Below are 24,297 nucleotides of genomic sequence, written 5' to 3'. Positions count from 1 at the left end.
CATGTCACTCCCTTACTCAAGAACATTCTGTGGCTCCCATTTGGCTCTATTTGACATTGAAAACCTTGCAAAGTCTGACTCCAGCCTCTCTTTCCAGGCTGAATAAATACACGACTCACTCTGACACATTCCATGGTCCAGCCCAGAACCCCTGCTTGCTGCTAATCACAACAATCCATTCTCAGCCTCTCCCTATGATAGTACAAGCTGGCCCTCAAGCCTGGGCTGCCCTCCTTCCTCACATCTGTCTCTTAAAATCCATCGTCCCCTTTAAGATTAAATTCAAGTGATATCTCTTCCAAGAAGCTGTCTCAGATTCCCCAAGACATTAGTGTCCCCACATACCCAATATCCCTTTGTCTATAATAGTAGCTAGTGGTTTAAAGGTTTGCAAAGTGTTTCTGTATGGCATCTCATTTGATTCTTACAACAATTCTATGAGGTAGGTGCTCTTATAATTCCCTTTTTACAGATGAGGAGACTGAGGCTGAGAGACAAATAAATGATTTGCCCAGATCATATAGCTAGTATACATCTGAGGTCAAATTTGAACTCAGATCATCCCAACTCCAGTTCCAGCCTTCTACTCATCACAGATGTTATAGTTACTTCAATTCATAGATTTAATGCTTCAAGTGACCTCAGAGATCATCTAGTCCAAATGCCCCATTATACAGATGAGGAACTGGGACACACACACACACACACACACACACACACACACACAGCCCAACCACGAGAAGTGAAGTCACCTACCAGACATCGGCTGGGTCTGAATTTGTTTGATTCCCCCAAAAGCTTTAAGCACTTTCAGGTCAAGGGTGATTGTATTTTTGCCCTTGTACCCTAGAACAGTGCCTGGCACTCAGTAGGCACTTAATGAATGTTTGTTGATTGATTCCATGTTTGCAACTGCTTGTGAGTACCCTGTTACATCTCTCCAGTAGAATGCACCCTCCTTGAGGTGAGAGATGTACCACAGTACCCCTATATAGCCCCTTGCCTAGAGATAGCCCAAGGCTCAGTGTTAATCTCTGACAAATAATGTCAACATCTACTCTTTCGTTCATGGGATTTTGTGGGTAACAAGACAATGAGAGGAAATCATGATGATTACACATTAATAGAGCACTTTAAAGTTGACTTCGCATTTTGCATACATTGCCTCATTTCTGCTTCAAGATAACCCTGTACTGTAAATATTATTACCCCCATTTTACAGATGTGGGAACTACTGATCAGAGGGGTTAAATGATTTGCCCATGATCACACTTCTCAGAAGTGTTAGAGGCAGAATTAGACCTTATGGACACCAAGCTGAGCCATCTCTCCACTATGACCCCCTGTGTCTTCTTGCCTGAATTGTACTCTATGTCCTGCCAGGAGTCAGGTGGGGCCGAGCAGCCATGACCATCAGCCCAGGCTGTCTTTACGAAGACCAAAGTCTGCCATGAGGTGGGAGAAGAATACAAGGACCCACCAGACATTGCTGCAGCTGTGTTCTTGGAGGACAGAGTCTTTCTGGACAAGCAGCCACCTCAAATTCAAGCCAGTCCAGGTCAGAATCAGACAGATGGAAATTTTAGCAAGGACTAAAAATACTCAGGTCACCTGCTGGCTAGTGAGGCAGCAACAGGCTATTTTTCACCCTGGAGGGTTCAGAGCTGGGGCAGGAAAGAAACCTGATCACCAAAGGTCAGCCTGCTTTCCAATATACCTGAGCTCTCGAACACCTGACTGCTTGGAAGCAGCCTGGGCTAGTGGATCTCGGAGCATTAAACTTGAGAGTCAGGAAGCCTGGGTTCAAGGCCCAGCTCTCCCAGTGATGAGATGTCTGACCTTGGACAAGTCATTTGGCAAGAATGATACAGTAAAAAAAAAAGTACTGGTGCTAAAGTAAGGGAACCTCACTTCAAATCCTCCTCCTCAGTGATACCTGGTTAGCACCTGTTTCCTTGTCTATAAAATTGGCCTCTGAGGACCCTTCTAACTTCAGATTTATAATCTGGGTCTCAGTTTCCTCCTCAGTAAAAGGAAGGGATTGGACAAGATGCCCTCTGGGGTCCCCATCAATTCCAATAGTCCACTTACAAGCCCTCACATGCCAGCAGCCAGCTGGAGAGGAGAAAGGAGGCTGGCATATCACACACTGTGAGGAGGAGTTACAAGGAGGGGCTATAAGTGGGTTGTAAGGGGTTGTAGGGGGTTGTAGCTAAGCTAGGACCAAGGAAGGAGCCCTAGGCAGTACAGAAGACAGGCTCTTGAGTCTATCAGCTCACACAATTATATAATTTGAGAACTAGAAGGATACATCAAGATTATCTTGTGGTTCAACCCCTTCCATTTTACAGATGAGGAAACTGAGGCCTAGAGAGGTTGGGACTCCCCAAGATCACACAGGTCATGGTGTCTGAAGAACATAGATTGAGAACTGGAAGAGACTTTATGGGCCATTGAGTCAAACTTTCTCCATTTGACATACGAGGAAACTGAGGCCCAGAAAAGTTTCCATGACTTGCTTAAAGTCATGCAGCTGGTAATTGTCTGAGGTAGGATTTGAACCCAGGTCTTCTGAAGGGCAAATCCATCATTCTGCCTGCTATACCACACTGCCTATTGATATTGAAAGAGCTTGTACTAACTGGGCTCTCCTTCCTATGAATCATGTGCTCATGATACAGACTGCCTCTCACAGGACACCTTGAAAATGCTCTGGAAAAAAAAAAGTAAAAAGAAAAAAAAGAAAATGCTCTGAAAAAAAAAGAAAAAAGAAAAAAAGAAAATGCTCTGAAAACAGGCAATTTCTGGCCCATCTCAGCATCTGCTATAGGAAAATGACTGTAGGGATTATTTTGATATGAGTTTTCATAAGAGTTGGCCTGGGAGCCGGGAAGCCCAGTGTTCCAGTCCATTCTCTGACTCTAGAAGTTACGGATGAGTAGCTAACCTACATGCAGGGAGTTTCCAGAAGAAATTCTCCGACCCCTTGGGCAGCTCCAATATAGCCTGCCTGTAGCTTGTTTGTGGGTGTTTAGACCGCTAGGTGGCGCCATAGTGCACAGAGCACTGGGCCTGGAGTCAGAAAAACTCATCTTCCCAAGTTCAAATCTGCCCTCAGACACTTACTTGCCGTGGGACCTTGACCAAGTCACTTCACCCTGTTTGCCTCAGTTTCCTCATCTGTAAAATGAGCTGGAGAAGGAAATGGCAAACCAGTCCAGTATCTTTGCCAAGAAAACCCCAAATGGAGTCGTGAAGAGTCAGACATGGCTGAAAAATCACTTGACATTACTACTACCACATTATACACCTATCTACCTGGAGTATGGCAAACTGCTCAAAGTGTCTCCTGCTAATAACTCATTAGAAAAATAGATACAGCAACATGGCCTGTAGGTACAATATTAAATGTTCCCAGAGCAGCATTTCCTTGGAGGTGTCAACAAATAGATACCCAGCAATATTAATATAAAACATATAAGAATATTTTGAAATGCTCCACCCCCCAAAAAAGACAAGCATCTTATTTAGCCCCATTTTCCACTCTCCCCTTTGTGTCTCATGCCCACCTCCTTCTCCCAATTTTGAGGAGTCCCTCCCCCTTCTGTACAAATCTCCTCTGGGTACATCCAGTTAGGAGCAGCTCTAGCCAGCCCCAAGCTTCTGAAGATTTGCTAAGAGCAGGTGAAGATCTGTGAAAAAGTAACAAATGAAAATAGAGCTGTTGAAGATCAAGTGAAAAGGGCTTAGGCACACTCTTCACGCCTCCTCAGCCGCTCCTGTTAAACTGCTCCTTTGAGGGAAAACCTTGCTGGTCACAGTCCTAGCAACTTGATTAGGAAGGAACTTCCAATGGAGTAGCCTAGTAAATAGTGAATGGAGGCTAGGGAGAGCTGAGTTCAAATCCTGCCTCTCATACTTGCTACATGGCCAAGCACAAGAGACTTGCTTTCAGGCAATCCATCTGTAAATCCTTCCCACGAATGGGGATAATCATGAGACAAGCATAAAAGAGAGTGCAATACTGATAACACTTATGTCACAGGGTTACTCTGAGGCTCGAGGGAGACAAGGTATGTAAATGCAGCTGCTGTGATCACTCCCCAGCATCCGAGGCTAGTGTTAACAGCATTTCCTGGGAACAGTGGGGTGGCTCAATAGATAGAGCTCCAGCCTTGGAGCTGAGTTCAAATCTGGGCTTAGACACTTGACACTTACTAGCTGTGTGACCCTGGGCAAGTCACTTAACCCCAATTGCCTCACCAAAAAGAAAAAGAAAAAACAAAAAACCAGTATCTCCTACACTCTTGTTTTAGGCATAAGTAATGAAAAATTTGAATGTAAATTTATGTAAATAAATATCTGTACTTTAAATTCCAGAGGATAGCATACTGGACAGAGAACGGTGACAGTGCCAGGAAGCCTTGGGTTCAAGTCACTCCCCTGGAACATATTGGCAGTGTGACCCTAGCCACCTACTTAGCCTCTCTCCACTAGCCCTCCAATTGGCAGAGAAGATGCCTACCTGTATTGGCGGAGGGAGTTTCTTCACCTGAGAGCTCCCTAGGCCGATTACATTGCAGTTCCAGTCCCTTCCTATTTTATTTTATTTTATTATTTTATTTTTTTTTATAACTTAACCCTTCTCATTTTATTTTATTTTTATAATTTAACCTCTCCTATTTTAAAGTCAGCTCTCTGAGCATTACCATGGTACCTAATCCATGGTCATTGTGGGCAGCTGCTCTGGTGAAACCTCTGGAGCCTTCCTCAGAAGAATGTTCTTGAATGAATAAAATAAAGCACATGGGATGGCCAAGGAAACCAATCCTATTGAAACACAGTTATCAAAATGTTACCAAAACCGCTCCCCAAACCAAGCTCACAGACCCCAGGTCAAAAATCCCTGCTCAGTATTATTCCATAATGATAATACGATAGTATTATCCTATGGAGAGGTAGCAAGGAATATCTTCCCCCCCCATCATTCATTTCTTGGATAACATGCTCTTCTTGCATACATCAAGTCAACAAGCATTTATAAAGCACCTACTATGTGCCAGGCACTGGGCTAAAAAGCATTCCTTATTGTAATCTATGGCAGTCTGTTCACACACATGATGTCCTCCTTTACAGGAATCTGATTGTCTTGGACTAAATAGTCACTGAGATACCTTCAACTCTCATAATTCTGTGATTTATTCATCTATTGTCTTGTAAATAAAAAGTAATAATGACAATAAAGTGACTTTGGAAGCTGCTAAGTGGCCTGGTAGATACATAATGGCAGGAGCTAGAGTGATAAGGACCTGAGTTCAAACTCTGCCTCAGACTCTAGCTGTGTGACCCCGAGCAAGTTACTCACCCACTGTCTACAGATTAGGCCCAAGTCTGGCATTCGAGACCCCCCTGGATCAAGCTCCAGGCTACCTCACCAGGCTTGCCCTCCTTGGCTACCTCTCTTTCAGCTCAGTTGAAGACTGTGGGGTAAAGAGCATGATTTGGGGTTAATGGACCTGGGTTCCAATCCCATCTCTGTCACTTACTAGCTGTGTGACCTTGGCAAGTCAATTTTCCCTCCCTGGGTCTGTTTCCTCATATGCAAAATGAGGAAGCTGGGTTAAATGACCTTCCAGCCCTAGATCTGTGAGTCTATCCCAAACCTGTTTCTGGTCCTCACTTTCTGCCCAAGCAAATCCTACCAAATTTGGAGAATCTGAGCCCCACAGGGTCAGAAAGGCACTCAGAGGCTAGCTAGGCCAACCCATTTCAGAATAGGAATCCCCAGGCAATATCACCACCAAGTGGCCACCCAGCTTTTGCTGGAGCCAAGTGACAGGGAGCTCTCTCCCTTCCTTGACAATCTACCTTTGCAGACACCTAATGATTAGGAAGAGAGGGATCCTGGGAGCACAGACTCAGAGCTGGAAGGGACCTTTGAGATCACTTAGTCTACGCCAATCCCTCTTCCTTATTTTAAAGATAAAGAAACTCTGGAGAGATTAAGTGACCTGTCCCAGGTCATCCAGCTAGGAAATGTCAGAGGTAGAATTTGAACCTAGATCTTCCTACATTCTATCTACAACAACTGACTGCCTCTACGGTCCTCTCTGACTTCAGTGTCAGTCCATAGAGAACTCTCCTTCCTCTAAATCTGGGTGGAGTAGAAAGATGGATAGGTAGATAGGTAGATAGGTAGGTAGGTAGGTAGGTAGGTAGGTAGGTAGGTAGATGGGTGGGTGGATGCATGGATGCATGGATGGATGGATGGATGGACAGATAGATAAGCAAATGGCAGATAGGCAGGTAGATAGAATAAAGATAGATTAAAGGAAGATGAAAAATAGACATGTATATTTCAATATAATTGGTTCCCTTTGTAATCCTAAGTATTTTAAGTATTTACAAAGATTATTCTGAGAAGAGGTCCATATGTTTCACTAGACTACTCAAGGGAACCATGACACCAACAGGATTAAGAACTCTTATAGTATTTATGTTGTCTATCTGCTGAGTTCACTTTGCATGTATTGCATATTATCTGGAAGTCTCAGGTAGGTTTTCCTATGAATATGATGTCTTTGTAGCTAGACTATTAGCTCCTTAAGAGAAGCTACTTCTTAGCATTTCCCATAGCACATGATGCATTACTAGGTATACAGTAAGTGCTTAAACACATACCCTAGTGACTGATTACATATATATGGTGTGACAGACAATTAGCTGTGTCTAACTCTTCGTGACCCCATTTGAGGTTTTCTTGACGCTGACACTGGCTCATTTTGCAGATGAAGAAACTGAGGCAAACAGGGTGAAGTGATTTGCCCAGGATCGCATAGCTAATATGCGTCCAAGGCCAGATTTGAACTTAGGTCTCCCTAACCACAGGCTAGGCACTTTATCCACTGCACCCCCTTAGCTGCTCCACTGATCCTATTAAGAAGTCTGAAGGACATAGTGTGTGATGATAGTGTTATAAATAAAAGGAGTCAGCTTTGACACCCACCGCAGACGTTTACTAGATATGTAACCCTGGTCAATTCACTTACGTGCTTTTAGCCTCACTTTTCCCATCTGTAAAATGGGAGTAATCACTTTCTTTACAGGGTTGTTAAGAAGATGCAATGAAATCGTGGGTGTAAAGCATTGTACATGGACAGATAAAGGGAAAGCACTTTAACATAGGACCTAACCTGTGACTTCTCAGTGAGGTAACTCCCTCTACCAGTACAGATCTACACCTTCTAGTCTTAGCGGGCTGCCTCCCAAAGGCTGGGGTGGGGGTGGGGGGGCAGTGAGCAGGCCTCTAAGTCAGAAAGAAGTGGGACAGGTCCCATCTTGGACCCACACTGGCTGTGTGACCTAGGGCAAGTTCCTTAACCTCTCAGTGTCGGAGGCAAACTGTTATATAAACCAAGCTCTCCTTATCAATGTTCTACATTCCCAGAAAGGTGGGAATCCAAAGTCAGCTGCTGGCCTTTGTACTGCTGCATGATGGCAGCGATCTCAATTCTTGGGGCACAGGATTTGCTTGGCAGGGTTTGTACTGCTCAGGGCAGAAAAGTCCTCCCCCGCTGGAGGCATCTTACCTGATAACAAACTGTCTGTTTTTATTGAGGGAAACTTCAAAGTCATTTCATGCTTGTGTCTATGAATCATCAGATGATCCTCGGTCGGGAAGCGCTGTCAGACAAATACAAAGAAAAAAGAAAGAAAGAAAAGGAGATCTGTTCAGTGTGTTTCCCAATGCTCATTTGGCACCAGCTGGAGGGGGGAGAGTGGGGAAATGATCATCTAGCAATTGAGACATGCCAGGGGACCCAAAAACCGCTTTGGAGAAGTGAGAAAGTGTGAGCTTTGTGTATGGGATGGAGGACGCTGCCAGGCTCTTCTGTCTGCCACCCGAGTGGAGGAGTCAAAAATGCAGGCCCTCCACTGGCTGAGGAGACAGCCTGGTGGCAAGGCAGCATCACCTGGAGGGTATGTGTTCTCCTACTCCCAGGGCGCTCCAACCTGGGGCTCTGGGCTTTTTCAAATAAGCTTTGTCCCTCTCTGGGAAGAATGAGGGAAGGATGTGTTGGGAAATGTCGGTGATACAAAAGCAAACTACATCAATAACATTTTTTTCAAAAACACCAAAATGAAAAAAGCATTATCTAAATCAGCTGAGATGGCCAGGAGAATCTAATTCTACTCAATTGAACAGGCATTTTTAAAAGCACCTACTATGTGCCCTGTACGTTGGACTCACAATGGGGTACAAAAAAAAATAATACAGCAATCTTTGCCTTCAAGGAATTGAGATTCTGCTGGGGGGGAGGGGCGGGGAAGATGTGAACACTGGTATTGAAAAAGCATTCTAAGGTTTACTGTATGCCAAGGTGCCATGTTGGATGTTGGGGATAAAATGACAAAAATGAAACAGTCCCTGTCTTCAAGGAGTGTACATTCTCGTAGGGATTTAGGGGAAGATCTCCCTGTGGAAGGTGGCCCATGAGCTGCCCTTTGAGGTCAGGAAGGGGTTCCATGAGGCAAAGATGAAGGAGAGCCTTCTAGGCATGAAGGGGCTCGGCCTTCCCAAAAGGGGAAGATGGTCATTCACATACTCCTAGAACAGCCACCTGACCAGTGTGACTGGGGTGGAGCCTACAGAAAGGGGAATAATATGAAATCAAGCTGGAAAGGTAGGAGGGGAACCAGACTGTGGGAGACAAGCAGTGGATTTGAATACACTGGAGATGGCTTCAAACTCCAGCCCTACCGCTCCCTAGGTGAAACTGATTAAGTCACTCCCCTCTCTGGGCTTCAGATTCCTCAGCTGTAAATAAGGGGATCGCACAAGATGGCCTCTGAGGTCCCCCAGTTCTATATCGAGGACCTTCTGTTCTAATAGATGAGTCCTTCCCAGGGCCAGCCCTGTGGCCATCAGCAAACAACACATCTTCATAGGGATTCAAGATCCGAGAGACCAAAGGTGGACCCTGCCCTGCCCCGGGCTTAGAGAATACAACATGAAGAGATCAAGTTGGAAACATTTGAACAAGCGCCAATCCAGCCCAGAATGCACGATCCCAATCTGCTGGGTCCACTTTGGGGAACTGAAATCATTGTCTTGAAAGACGTGAACTCTCCAGAGATGCTAAAAGCTTCTCTTTATCACAGGAACACCAGGCCACAGGCAAAGGAAGGTGCTTCATTGAACATGGGTATGGGTGATAAGAGAGAAAGTCCCAAGAAGAAGGGGCAAGCATACAGGTCCGGATACCAATCAAACACAGAGAACAGGGTGCAGCCAGGCTCTGTGGAGGGCTCAGGACACATGTGTGAGGGCTCCAACTGTCATTTGGAACGTGCCTCAGCTTTCCTAGAGATTGGGACCAGGACAAATGCAAATTGCCCAAAGCGATCCCATGAGTCTCTTTACATGTTTTTTTGTTTCGTTCTGTCTTTTTGTGCTGTGTTACTCAAACTCAGTGAGACTTTTTTACATTTGTCTCTGCATCCCCAGTGCCTAGTGCCTGGCACACTGTGAGCAGTTAATTAGAGGTTTGTTGGACTGTTAAACTGAATTATCTGCAATCCCAGCAGAAGAAGGGGCTGCACAATTCAGAAGGGGCACCCACCTTAGGCTGGCTCACCCCCTCTCTTCCAATGGGCTATCCTACGCAGCAGGACCAAGTTATAATGATGTGAGAGAGGCGTCCGGCATTTGACAGAGAGGGGAGGGGCCTCCCTTGGGGACCTCTGATTGGTTTACACCTCTGATGTCACAAGTAGGTAAGTGCCAATTATAAAGGAAGCTGGAAGTTTCTGGCAAGGAATATTCTAGATATGAGGGCTTCTAGAGAAGGGAAAGGGTACCAGGCAGGAGATGAGGATGTCTCTAAAATGAAGACCACCCGTCAAGAAAAAGGCTAGGCCCAGGAAACCAGAGGGAGGGAGGGATGGATGAGTGAGTGAAAGAAAAAAGTGTTTATTAAGTGCTTATTGTATGTAAAACACATATATGTGATGGGGATTCAAAGAGAAAAGTAAGAGACAGGCCCTGCATTCAAGGAGCACACATTGTAAGGGGGAGGCCACACATAGGGAAAGTTTCTATACCAAGTTTGACAAAAAGGGGGAATAAAGAGCCCTCAGAAAACACATTTATTTAGGGCAGGAAAGGAAAAGTCATCATAACAAAGTAAATACAACAAACCTCCCTGTTCAGTTTTAAACTGATAGGGAAATTCTTGCATCCAGAATCCAGCAGGACCCCTCCCGGGCCAGTACGAGAGCCCAGGCCTGCCCACATCACTGTCCTCCTCCAAAAGCTTCAGGTGGACAATGAAGTGTCCTCATCAACTTTGTAACGTAAAGTCTAGAATCATGGGATTCAGGACTGGAAGGGAATTAGATTATCTCATTTTTACAAGTAAGAAAACATAGCCCTAGAAAGAGATACTCCTCACCAAGGTGAGTCATGCAGCTAGTCAATGGTTAGGACTTGAATTAGAGTCTGTATTCTGAGGCATCATGACATGGCAGAATGGGTGAGACACCTGGAATCGCCTGTGTATCAGTTATGCCTCCCTTACACCTCCCTTACCCTCTCTAGACCTCCGTTTCCTCATCTGTAAAATGGGCATGCCACTGGTCACAATATCTCCTTCACAAGCCTCGTGTGAGGAAAGGGAATGAATTGTAAAGCACACAATACTCTGTCTATGGGACCTAGAGTCCTGATGTGGCCACTTTCAGAAGATATGACAACTTTAAAAAGCCTGTTGGGTACATAGGATCATAGGATCTTAGACTTAGCCCTGGAGAGGATCTTAGAAGTCTCCTAATCCAAAGCACCCATTATACAGATAAGATCCAGAGAGAATCAGTGAATTGGCTAAGCTCACGTTTTTGTTGTTGAGTCCTTTCAGTCATGTCCAGCTCCTCCTGACCCCATCTGGGGTTTTCTTGGCAGAGACTGGAGCAGTTGGCCATTTCCTTCAGGTAATAATAATTATGATAATAGCTGATATTTACTTAGAAGTCTGTAAAGTACTTTACACACATTATCTCCTTTGCAGAACAGTAACTTGGAAATTTGCTGAGAGCATGCCTCAGGCAAATGTCGTGAAGTATTCCTTCGGTTAAAGGTCAAAGGGGCAGGGAGGAAGAACTCCCCCCAACTTGTCACTGAGTAGCCTCCAATTAGAATTCTTCTTGCTGCCCAGGGGCTCAGTTCTATGATTTCCAGCCACTGGGGGATTGATTGCAAGCTCCATGAGCATCCTTGAAATCTGGTGCCCGCTAAATGCAGGCATTGTCCAAATTGGACCTCCTGGGGAAAACTCCTGCTCACTCTGGCCTAGTTACAGGGCTCGTCATTCAAGCCCAGAGATGACTCTGGGAGTCATGTACTGAGCAGACAAGGGATTTGAACCCTGGTCCTCAGCACTCATCTCCACCACATTGTCCAGTATACCAGGCTCATTCCTTCAGTCTTCTCCTAGCCCCTCTCCTGATTCACAGGCCTTCTCTATCATATCCCAACAGCCTTAGCACCTTGGAAAATGCCTCCACCCCTGCCACTCATCCTTGGACTGGTGACTTTCTCCCCTGGAGCCCCTCTCCATTTGAAGAAGTGACCAGGCCAGTAGTGCTCATTCCTGTCCTCACTTTGTTTCTGCCTCCAGATTTCTCTTCCTCCCTTCCCACTTTTCAGCTCCCTCTTATTGGTTCCTCGAGGTCAATGACTGGCTTTCTTCTTTCTGGTTGTATCTGTGCTCCCCACACTTAGCACAGTGGCATAAATGCTTTGTTGTTCAGTTTTTCTTCATGACCACATTTGGGGTTTGCTTGGCAGAGATACTGGCCTCGTTTGCCATTTCCTTCTCCACCTCATTTTAAAGATGAGGAAACTAAGGCAAACAGGGTTCAGTGACTTGCTTAGGGTCACACAGCTAGGAAGTGTCCAAGGGCAGATTTGAACTCAGGAAGATGAGTCTTCCTGACTCCAGGCCCAGGGCTCTATCCCTGTGCCACCTAATTAGCTACCTTGTTAGCAGTACCTGCCTCACCAGAAGCAGTCAATGCAAGATTCCAAGGTACATCCCTCTCCAGTGAGAGTACTTTGCCCATTTATGGGAATCTGGCTTAAGAAACACAATTTGTTGAGGGCTTTATTTTAAAATAGCAAATGAAACATAGGGTTGTTGTCAAAAGCCAAGTTTGGTAAGCAACTTCAATTTGGCAAAATTCTCTGTTCCTCTGTAGCTATAGAAGCCTGGCCTTAAGGTAAGCCCTAAATCACTTCTTTATTTATGTAAAGGAACACGCCATCGTTCCAATGGAGAGAATGTCCCATTTTAGTGAAATGATACTCACTTTTTGGAGTTTTACTATCTACCCACCTGTATCTCCTCTTTTCCTACCTGTCTATTTTATTTCAAAAGGGAAGTATAGAGAATTACCCAAGGATACACAGCTAGAAAGTTGTAGAGATGGCACTTGAACCCAGATCCTTGGACCCCTAGTCCAGGCAGGGCTCTATCTGCCATGATTCATTTCAAAAGACATTTCAGTGTCACTGATCATTTCCTCCAATATTGCCAATCCATAGTCAGCATTTGTCCGTAGGCCTGGGTGGCATTAACATGCCCAGGTTTGAGCTGATGATTCTGATTCCTCTTGGAGCAGTTCATAACTTGTGAGGGTCCAAGAAACCAAGACTTACATTTCCATAGCATGTTTCCTGCCAAAGGTCCCCAGAGGCCCCTCCCCAGGTCCCTACTGCCCAGTGCCCCTCCAGAGAAACATTCCAGATGGGAATTCTGCCTCTTACTAAATACTCTAGGGACAATTTAGGGAAAGGAAAGGATCTCAGATAGCAAAAGACTCGAGGTTTGACAGAAGAGCACACCTCTTCTGTCCTAAGAAACTTGAAGCATGGGCACTCCCAGTGACCACGAGTGGTCGGCTGCCTAAGTTTCCCACATGTGCTCCTTATGATAGGAATGTGGGAAAGATTTCAATGTCATCATCAAATGCTACAATATGATTAAAGAAATGTCCATAGAAGTGACAGAGAACAGAAAACCTCAGGCTTTGTTCTATGAAGAAGATTCACGATCTGCCCCAATTGCTGTTCTCCAAGGTAAAGGTGTCATAGTAGATACTGGGCTGCCTTTGGAGTCAAAAAGGGTAGAGTTTGAGTACAGCCTCTGACATATATTGGCTGTATGACCTTGGGCACGTTAATGAACTTCTCTAAGTCAATGCTGATCTGCATTGGTGGAGGGAGACTCCACACCAGAAGTTTCCATACCAAAGAAAGGTCCCAAGGCCCCTTTCCCCTAAAAAGCATAAGGTAAAAAAGGGGGCCTCGGGCATTCAGGGGACACTTCTCAGTCTGGCGAGAAGCCAAGCTCTCCTATGGTCTCCATGCTGGGTTGTGTTTTCATCGATAACACAACAGCACCAAGTCCAAATTGTTCCATGGAAAAACAGACTTCCTCTTTCTCCCCATTTCTCAAATGACAAGCCTGGCCATCTGGAGGGGCCAGCCGTGGGTTTGGCTTGCTTCCTGGGGGTGGGGGAAGGGGTTAGGAATGGAAAGGGTCGGCCCTATTGGATTTCAGTGGCTGTGGCTCTGTGGATGTGCGCACACTGGCTCATGGCATGTGGGGTGTGGGAAGGGGGACCGCGATGCTAATAACAAGCACAGCCTCTCCCTGGAGAGACCAAGCAGGATATAGCAGTAACGGAGCAGACCAAGAGTGGTCTTGGAAGCTAGAGCCAAAGCCGCCTGCCAGGAACCCACCAGAGGCCCGCCACTGGGTCCCACTCACCTGTGAGCAGCCTGGAGCGCTGCAGACGAATGGCCTTTCCTGCTCCAAGTTCATCTTGGATTCCTCATAAATCTACAGGTTCAGGGGAAAGGACAGAGACAAAAAAAAGAAACACAAAAATTCATTACTATCCCTGGCTGCAGTCTCAGAAACATGCAAAACTCACCGCTCAGGGAGCCCTTTTCCCAATGGCTCTCAGGATATCAAATTCCCCAAACAGACAAGGACAAATGAACATGAATCCAAGGTTCTGACTGGCTCATATTCGTTAGGCTTCCCGCAGGCTCAGATCTTACTGATTTGTATTTACTTTGAAGGGGCGCAGTGTGGAGGAAAGCCACCAGGCCGCCCCAGCTGAAACCCGGCCTATGACTCCCTTTCATATTGTGGGGCTTATTCCTCCATCAGGCCAGGACCTCTTGGAAGCCTTCTGAAAAGGAGGCCACTTTCATGAGGACGGGAGATTCTTAGCGGGAGGGGGCCTTTCATGTGACCCATGAGAAAACTGAAGCCCTAGGGAATTATGACCAAGGTCACATGGATAGTTAGGGGCCAAGCCAGGCTTGAGACCAGGATCTTCTGAATCCTTTGATGTTACGGATGAAGAAACTGAGGCCCAGGGCACATTATAAACTTGTCCAAAGTCATGTGGTAGTAACTCAGCTCCTCCGACTTTAAAGAGGTCACGGTTTCATCTTATTCAAGTGAAGCCAAGGGAAGGCTAAGTACTTGTCCAGGGTCATGGAGACAGTAAGGGGCAGAGCCTGGGGTTTGAACCCAGGTTCTCTGATTCCAAATCCAAAGTTCTTTCTACTGAGCTACTCACTGCCTTCTTCAGTTTCTTCTAAAAACCCTAAATGGAAGCTGCCCCAGGATTTCAGGGCCACAGGCTGTGGCTGGGTGAGGATTAGTGTGACGTGTGTGGTGGTCCATCACCACAGCTAACAGGAAGAATGGACACAGACCCAGACAGCAGCAGGACCACTGACCACTGATCCTTACAGCAAAATCTATAGATAAGACACGCTGACACGCGGACGGACGGGCTTGAAAGGTTACCCACTGAACTGCATGCCACAGTGGAGACCAGACTTCTTAAGCTTTGTCCACTCACACCCCCTTTTCATGTTTTGGCAGTGTTTGTTGGCACTGTGTGGCGTGAGGGCGTGCGCAGCGCAACATGCGGTGTGTTCAGAAGCAGCGCTGCAGTGAAGTTGCCTGATGTAATGCGGGTGAGCACTGCTAGAAACGCCTCACATTCATCACACATTTGATTTTGAATTAATTTTTGGTCATTGTGCGTTCAGCAGCCTTTCACCGCTGCCAAATTTTTCACAGCTTCATATGGGATCATGACCCACAGTTTAGGAAGTGCTGGTCTAGACAATAAACACTCTTCATCCGCTTGGTTATTCCTGTGTGGATGGTTAAAGCTTCGAGTTTTGGAATATTGCTGCTCCCCAAAATTATAACTATAAATGTACAACTCAGAGAGTAGCAAAGACGTAAATGGTGGACAGGACCAAGCTGCACCACATTACAAATACAAAATTACAAAGGAAAACTGGAGAGAAAAAAATTTTCAGCAAGCTAATATCTAAATAAAAAGAAGATGAGTTGGTCATGTGGCGAGAATAAGAAATAACAAATGGAGAGCCTGTGTGCTCCACCAGAATCATAAGATCACAACATCATAGACTTTGAACTGTCAGGAACCTTACAGGCCATCTGGTTTGCCCTCTCCTCCTAATTTTACAGATGGGAAATTGAGGCTCCAAGAGTTTAAATGATTTGCCCAAGGTCACAAGAGCATCCGAGTAGAATCTGAATCCAGGTGATCTTAATCCCTAACTAAGGGTCTTTCCTCTCTTTACAGTGTCAGAAGGAGAAAGATGCACCCTCCCCCACCCTCCTGCCAAGTGCCCTCATGGTGAACTTATGAGAGGACATGAACAGGAGTCATATATGATAGGCTGACACAGATGAGCTGCAATCTGCATCACTGGAGGGAGTATTCACATTAGTGAGACCACAGACACATTGAAAAAGCCTTTAGAAAATGCTTTCTGATTATTGAGATAAGCCTTGGGAACACAACTCATCTGTAATGTTGGGACTCCTGATATTTCTTTCCTCTGACACTAGATAAAAAAGCCTTGGAATAATCAGAGGCAAATAAGAATCTTAGAACACAATCAAGAGCCCCACAGAAAGACGGACTATGCTTGATTTTATAGCCAACTGTGAATCAAGGTTAGAAAAAAGATTCAATACGTCTGGACAGATACATGGCTTAGATGGATGATTTGAAACAAGGTACCTTCCCTAGGAGAACTGAAAACACACACACACACACACACACACACACACACACATCTAACACTACATGTCATTTTTCAAATCCTAATTTAACTAATAGCACTCCTACATAGCCAGGCAACCACTGGGGGGTTGCAGCAATCAGCATCAGTGCATTGGGAAGGGGCTGCCGGTCTCTCTCTGTGAGTAGCCATGGCTCAGTTTAACAGAATTGTGTTACTTTTTAGGGAAACTGTAATGAATCAATGTGCCTACATGTACAAGCTTTTCCTGAAATGCTCCCAGGTTCTGTAAATGTGTGATGGAGAAGCACACTCTTGCCTTCAGTTTTTGGAGGCATAAATAAGCCAAGTGATTTGGACCTCTTAACGTAGACCTACCTCTCACTATTACTCAAATTTGACAGGGTTTCACACCAGACACTTTCAAGTCCAGACATATATGAAGTTGGGTTTTTCTATGTTCCCTTTGCTCCAAATATACCTCAGTACTTCTCCACAGATCAGAAATCTAGAGTTAGAAGAGCCCTTGGGGGTCTCTCCTTTCATTTTGCAGATGAAGAAACTGAAGTGACATAAATGATAAATGTCAGAGGTGGGTTTTGAACTCACATCATCTGATACTCTTCCCACTGTCCCATGCTATGTCCAATTCCTCCACAGAACGACACACAGTGTCCAAAAGATGAGATAGCAGAAATGCCCATTAGCCTACAGCTATCCGGGTGAGGGACCTAGTCAAAATGAGCCAGGCTGGACCAATGACAGGAGACATGCAGGCATGAAGGGCGCAGAGCTAAAGCCTTCTCAGAGTCAGTGCTTCACTGGCATTACTTGTGGATCCTCTATGACTCAGGAAGGCATCGGAAGGGGACTTGGGGGCCACTACTGTTAAAGGGGAAAATGAACAACATGATTTATGTTCTAAGGAGATTAAAAATAAACACCCTCACTTCGAAAGGCGGCATGATGTCATAGAGTGAGCACTTCACATGGAATGAGGAAATCCAGGGTTCAAATTCTGCCCCACTCACTCACCAACTATGCAATCTGGGGAGGACCACTTCACTGTATCCTGCCTTCAGTTTCCTCAATTGTAACATGTAGATAACACTTGTGCTCCCAACCTCCCAGTGGTGATTATGAGAAAAGTGCTCCCCACTCCTTCAAAGTGCTCTAGAAGATAACAGGATGACCAATTCAGAGATGGAAGAGACCTCAGAGGCCAAGAGTCCAACCCTGTCATATTACATTTAAGAAAACTGAGGCCCAGAGAGGTTAAGTGATTTGCCAAAAGTCATACAGGAATAGGCATCGAAAACAAGGTTTGAACCTGGGACCTCTGTCTCTACAGCCACCTCTCTTTTCACTATATAATATGCAATATGAATCTTTATCATTATTTTATAGTAGCAAACATTTGCCTGAAAATTGGGAGAAAGCGCAAATATTATATAAGTATGGGCTTCAAATATTCTGACTAAAGACAACCCTCCCTCATGTCGCAGTCACCCATTTGATGGAGTCTTTGCCAAACTCTTACCCTGCCATATTCCCTTCCTCCCCTCCCCCAGGTTTACCCATCCTCTCACTCTCCAGGAGCGGAGGAGGACACCATGGGCAAGAAAGTCAAGAAATACATGTTACTCAGATACACAAGGTGATGGGGAAGAGCGGTCTCTTCCAAGGGGGTGGCTGCCTCATGAGAGGAAGGCCTGCTTCGTGAATAGACTTCGAAAGAAGCATCGAGGGAGCCAAGCCCCATCACCAGCTCCTTGTGGGGCCTGCCAATCATCTCATTGCTCTTTGCCATCAGACTCCCACAATATCAAATAAGATCTAACTTTATTTTCTGTGTGTATGTACATACATACATATATATGTGTGTATACATACTTATATATACATAGAGACAGACAGAGACAGACAAGAGTTTTTCACATGTTATCTCCCCCATTAGAATGTAGGTGGGGGCAAGGGCTGTTTCTGTCTGTTTGCATCCTTGGACCTTAACACAGTGCCTGGTGCAGAGTAAGCACCTAAAAAAATGCTCGTTGACCTGACACATGCCTGAGTGAGTGTGAGTGTGTGTGTGTGTGTGTGTGTGTGTGTGTGTATTGCTGTAAGCATAAACTGGCACATCACTCTAACATTGGGTTCAACTAGACAAGTACAAGGTGGGAGACTTGGGGCTGGACAACTTAATCTGAGAAGAACTGGGGCTTGTAGTGAAACACAAGTAGAGCATGAGTCATCCGTGGCAACCAAAAAAGCCAGCGTGATGCTAGTGAACATTAAAGAGGCGACGTGTCCAAAGCAATGGAGAGATGGTCCCACTGTATCCTGACCAGGCCTGTCCATGAGACATCTAGGCTACTGTGTTCAACTGGAGCAGGGGCCATTTTAAAAGAGACGTCACACCGACAAGCTGAAAGCACCCAAAGGAGGTTGATCAGTATGCTGAGGGGACCAAAGACCATGTCATGACGGGATCAACTGAAGGACCTGCTCATGTTTAGTCTGAAAAGGAGGACACATAAGGACAACATGACAGGTGTCTTCACGGATTGGAGGCTTCATTGTGTGGAAAGGCTGCTCAACATAGGGAGCTTAACCCCAAAGCAGAACTGGGAGCGATGGGCAGGAGTTATAGAGGCATATTCAGGCTTACAATAAGGAAAACTTTCTTCATATCTAGAGCTATCCATGAATGGAGTGGACACCTCTAGATTGGGGTCCCCCCCACACTGGTGGTCTTGAGCAAAGGTTGGATGAAAATTTGTTGGGGGTGGTATAGAAGGGATCGTTGATGACAGAAGGGTTGAACCAGATGACCTGTGTCCCTGTCACTGTAACAGAGATAATAGTCCAGATTTTTGTTCCAAACACAAATCTCACTACTTCGGGCACTGGCATGGACCACAGTTCACACCTTGAGATTCACTGGCCTAAGTATAAACTTGATTAAGTTAACTGAGTCATACAGTCTGATGCTCTTTGGGTTTCTATATTTAAATCATATCATCCGCATCATCACAGAGAATTGATATGATGTGATCATTGTACTTACTGGTCTTATTGACATTTAACTTCCTTGCTTCCAGTCTCAGCCCTTACTGCCCTCCACACACTCCATGGTCCAGTGACCCTGGCCTCCTGGCCTCCTTGCTCCATCTCCTGGCCCTGGAAGCCTCCCTGGCTGTCCCCCAGGCCTAGAATTCGGTCCCTCCTCACCTCCACCTTTTGGCTTCCAGTCTCAGCTACAATCCCACCTTCGAGAACAAGCCTTCTCCTGGTGCCTTCCATCCGGGATTATCCCAGATTCATCCTGTCTATGGCTCATTTACATGTTGTCTCCCCTCTTAGACTATAGGGACCATCTTTTACTTTGCCTCAGCAATACTTAGCACAGTGCGTGGCACAGTCAGTAGATGTTTAATAAATGCTTGTGGATTGACTGACTTGCTTGTCAAAATTCAGCGCTCACTTAACTGAAACTACCCCGTGAGCCCCTGAGGGCTTCAGAAAATGCAAAGCTCAGGCAATAAAATACGCAATAATCTACAAAGCCATTCCAGGCTTTCACAGTTGACAAGGAGATGACAGACTTGATGTACAGCTGTAACCCATGTAACCCACAGCCGAGGCTTCGGTTCCTTTAAGCAAGTGATGCTACCCCAGCCAATCGGTGTGGCTTCATGGAGCCTCTCTCCCTAGCCCAGCAGGCCCTCCCTTTGGCCCTCACACATGACATTCTATCTCCCATTCCTGCGCTGTCCCCAATGCCTGGAATGCTTTCCCTTCTCATCTCTGCCTTGCAGAATCCTTCTCTTCCTTCACAATCACCTTCATCAAGCATCACCTTCTACCTGGAACCTTTCCTGACCCACACTCCCCTCCCCCCCACCAACTGCTATGGCCTTCCCTAAGGTGAACTTCATTACTTTGTATTCATTCCCTCATTGCAAGATGAGCTCACTACAAGGAAGGACCGCTTCCTTCCCTAACTGCGCATTCCCCGTGACTGGCAGTGCCCGGCACATAGTAGGTGTTGATATTTTGTTGCTCAGTCATTTCAGTCATGTCTGACTCTCCCTGACCCCATTTGGGGTTTTCGTGGTAAAGATTAACTAGAGTGGTTTACCATTTCCTTCTCCAGCTCATCTTACAGATGAGAAAACTGAGGCAAATAGAGTTCAGTGACATGCCCAGGGTCACGCAGGTATTCAGTGTCTGAGGTGGGATTTGAACTCAAGATGAGTCTTTCTGACTGGCCCAGGGTCTATGCACTATGGCGCCACCTAACTGCCCTTTGGATACATGATTGACTGGTTCTATCCGAAGTGCTTAGCCCTACAACTTTTTGGCTTAGAATAGGAGATCTTAAATCATCTTGTGTATGCAGCCCTTTGACAGTCTGATGAAACCAACTTATGGGCCCCTTCACAGAATCATGCATAAAATACATAAGATTACAAAGGAAATCAATTCTGTTTGAAGTAGATAATCATTTTTTAAGGTCATAGACCCCAGGTTAAGAATCTGGTTTAGAACATGAAATAGCTCACAACGGTGGATGCGTTCCATTCAAGTGACTTGGACGTGGTCCAACCACACCAGACAGTTTGCTGTTCCTCCCTCATAATGCTCCATCTCCATCTCCATGCCTCTCACAGGCTGTCCTCCTTCTTCACCTCCATTTCTTAAAATTTCTCAGCTCAAATGTTACCTTCTTCCAGGGGTCTTTTCTGGTCCTCATTGCCCACTCCCTCCCACACACAGCTGCTAGAACCTCCTCTTTAAACCTACCTCCTAGATATGGATTTATCTTGTGTTTGTGAACATGTCTCTCTCATTAGAATGGAAACTTCCTGAGGATGAAGCATCTGGATTTTTGCCTTCCTTTGTATCCTCAGCACTTAGCCCAGGGCCTGGAATATAGTAGGTACTTAATAAATGCTTATTGCCTGTCTTGTGGTGAGTCAGAGGCTTCCTCATTTATCTTGTGTCCCTCCCTATGTCCCCTGCCAATGAGTCGCTTTCTGTGGCCACAGTAGGGCAATAAATGCTAACCGATGTCAGCCTTTCTGGTTTTGTCTTTCTCTATTTCCTCAGCATCTAGCATAGTGCCCAGTACAAAGTGAGTGCTGAATCAATGCTATTGATTAGTTGATCAAAGTGCCTGCCACACAACAAAGCAGACATTGTAGGAAATTAGCTTTCTTTCAGAGATGAAGTGTCCATATGAAGCATGTTATAAAGATCCCATGGAACCTCAGGTGCTACAGCTAGACCCAGGAAGGCACAGCAGCCTTTGCTACCTGTGAACACAAGGCACCCTTAACTGACAGTGAGTTAACACTCAACTCTCATTCTATTGGAATGATTTCAACAAATTCCACCCACTTCTGAAATGATCAGTCAACCAAAAAGTTGGTTTGACAAAAAATCTGGGCTGCCCTTCTTATCAGGACCTCAACTTATGGGACTTCAGAGTGTCAACCTGAAATTACAAATATCAATTAGCACTTCAGACAATCTGGATATGTCAGCACCAGCCCTGATATTATTGACATGGATCTGAACCAGAGGGAGGGTAGGGCTTGAATTTTAATAACAATGTTAACAACATCTGTCACCATTCATTGCGCTCCAGAAAGAGCTGTGCTGGTAGGGAGGGACATAGCAAGGAACCCAGCTGAATAACTGAGCCTCTGACTCATCACAACACAGGCCGTGAGTCAATAAGAATTTATTAAACAACTACTACGTGCCAGGCACTGTGCTAAGAACTGGAGATACAAAAAAAGGAAAAAGACAGTGCCTGCCCTCAAGGAGCTCACCATCTAATGGAAGAGAAGAGGTTGGAAAGAAAAGAGAGGTCCTATGCTCCCATCCAATAAGCATTTCTTAAGCACGTTTTCTGACAGGCACGGTGCTAACCAGTGGAGATACAAGGCAAGGCAGGATAGTCTCTGCCCTCAAAGAGCTTATGTTTTATCAGACAAACAGGTGAGGAAAAAGAAGGAGGAAGGTATGGAGGGCGGAGGAAGAGGGGGAGAGAGAGACGGAGAGAGAGAGAGAGAGAGATGTAGATGTGTGTATACATATATATATATATATATATATATATATATATATATGAGAGAATATATATATCTAGAGAGAGAGGTGTATGTGAATGTGTATTGTGTGTATATTGTCTATATGTAATGTGTATATATTATAGAGAGAATATATATGGAGAAACATATATATGGGAGAGAAATATATGAGAGATATAGGTGTGTGTGTGTATGTGTGTGTGTATTATGGGGAAAAATATATATGGAGAGAGATGTGTATGTATATGTGAATGTATGTATATATTATAGAGAGAAATATATATATATATGGAGAAAGAGAGAAGGAGGAAGGGAGAGAGAGGTGTAGATGTAGATGTTTTGTATACATATATATGAGAGCATATATATAGAGGTGTATGTGAATGTGTATTGTGTATATATTGTATATATGTAATATGTATATATTATAGAGAGAAATATATATATGAGAAATGTAGATGTGTGTATTTGTGTGTGTGTGTGTGTGTGTGTGTATCATGGAGAGAAATACATATGGAGAGAGATGTGTATGTATATATGTATGTGTGTGTGTGTTATATAGATATAGATATAGATATAGACATAGATATAGATATAGATATAGATATAGATATAGATATAGAGAGAGAGAGAGAGAGAGAAGGAGGAAGAGAGAGAGAGAGACTTAAGAGTGAGGGGGAATCTGGAAATGCTTCCCATAGGAGGTGGCATTAGAGCTGAGCCTTGACGGACAACAGAGATTCTAGGAGGCAAAGGTGGGGAGAGAGAGAGCATTCCAGCCAAGGGTCACAGTCAGTGCAAAGGTACTGTGGAGGCAGACGGCTGCCGTGGACAGCTAAGCCAGTCTGGAAAGAACAAAGTTTACATAAAGGGAAGTAAGTAGAAATGAGCCTAGCAAGGCTAAAGCCAAACAATGAAGGACTTCGAATACTAGTAAACTCAATCAACCAGCAATTATTAAGCACCTCCCAAGTTCTAGGCTCTGTGGCTAATTTCCTTGAGGGTAGGAACAGTTTAATTTTCTGTCTGCCTATCTCCAGTGCCTCAAATAGTGCTTACTGCATAGTAGTTGCTTAAATGTTAGCTGATCGACCAAAATGAATGATTCCCACTGTCAAGGAGTTTATGTTAGATGGCAGAGAGTGCTAGATTTGGGAGTCAGGAAGACCTGACTTAAAATCTGGCTTCAGACACTTCCTAGTTGTGTGACCTTGGACAAGTCATTTGACCTCTGTCTGTCTCAGTTTCCTTGTCTGTAAAATGGGGATAATAATAGCATTTACTTTCCAGGGTTGTGAGGATTAAATGAGATAACATATTCACAGTGATTTGCAAATCTTAAATCATTATGTAAATGCCAGTATTTATTATTATTATTCCATCAGAGGATCTTATATTTTATCCTAAAGGCAATACATAATAATAATACCAACAATAACAACATCTGGTCTTTCTATAGTGCTATCAGGTTTGCGGAGGGGTTTACAGAGATGATCTCATTTGAGTTTCACAGAAAACCCTGTGAGGAAATGATTCTAGCAATGCCTGATTGTCCCCATTTTACACATTAGAAAGTTGAGGCTTAGAAGGGTTGAGTGAGCCATAGAAGGTTCTTAAGCAGGAGTAATTCCCATGCAAAATGACTAGGACAGCAGGGATAAACACGAGTCTCTTCAGGGCACAGGGATAAGCTCCCTCAGCTCCGTCCCTCTCTTTGTCAGATCTGTCATTAAAGACAGAGATTGATATTACTTCCAGTTTGGGGCATGTGAGAGTGTGTGAGTGCGTGTGTGTGTCTGTCAGGGGTCTGTATTTTTCCCTTCAATGAAATAAGTGATCAGAAAATTTCAGGGACAGAAGCATACTGGGGCACCTAGGGCCATTCATTCCACATTTAAGAATGCCTATGGCCAAGCCAGAAACTTCCATACTCATCCACAGGGACAGATTTCCAGGTCCCATAGCTCGCTCTCTCTCTCTCGCGCTCTCTCTCTCTCTCTCTCTCTCTCTCTCTCTCTCTCTCTCTGGGCCCCTTTCAGTCAGAAT

At 44.9% G+C, this 24,297-nt stretch overlaps 1 protein-coding gene across 3 annotated transcripts in view; it reads right to left on the bottom strand.

Moving 5' to 3' along the window:
- The window catches only part of CREB5 (cAMP responsive element binding protein 5), a 509,250-nt gene that overhangs the window by 415,201 nt on the left and 69,752 nt on the right, over positions 1–24,297 (bottom strand). For 2 of the 3 annotated variants that reach the window (XM_020993294.2, XM_020993292.2), the window contains exons 2-3: positions 13,830–13,901; positions 7,590–7,683 (exon numbers count right to left, since the gene is read on the bottom strand). In XM_020993294.2, the coding sequence (XP_020848953.1) occupies positions 7,590–7,683; positions 13,830–13,883 (148 nt within the window). In that variant the 5' untranslated portion in view covers positions 13,884–13,901. Of the gene's footprint in view, positions 1–7,589; positions 7,684–9,623; positions 9,702–13,829; positions 13,902–24,297 lie in introns of those variants that run through there. The other variant, XM_020993293.1, reaches the window with a different exon arrangement.

This window comes from Phascolarctos cinereus, unplaced genomic scaffold (assembly GCF_003287225.1).
Source record: "Phascolarctos cinereus isolate Bilbo 61053 unplaced genomic scaffold, phaCin_HiC Scaffold_1;HRSCAF=81, whole genome shotgun sequence".
Taxonomy (NCBI): Eukaryota; Metazoa; Chordata; class Mammalia; order Diprotodontia; family Phascolarctidae; genus Phascolarctos; species Phascolarctos cinereus.
This window is presented reverse-complemented; position numbering and strand designations above follow the sequence as displayed.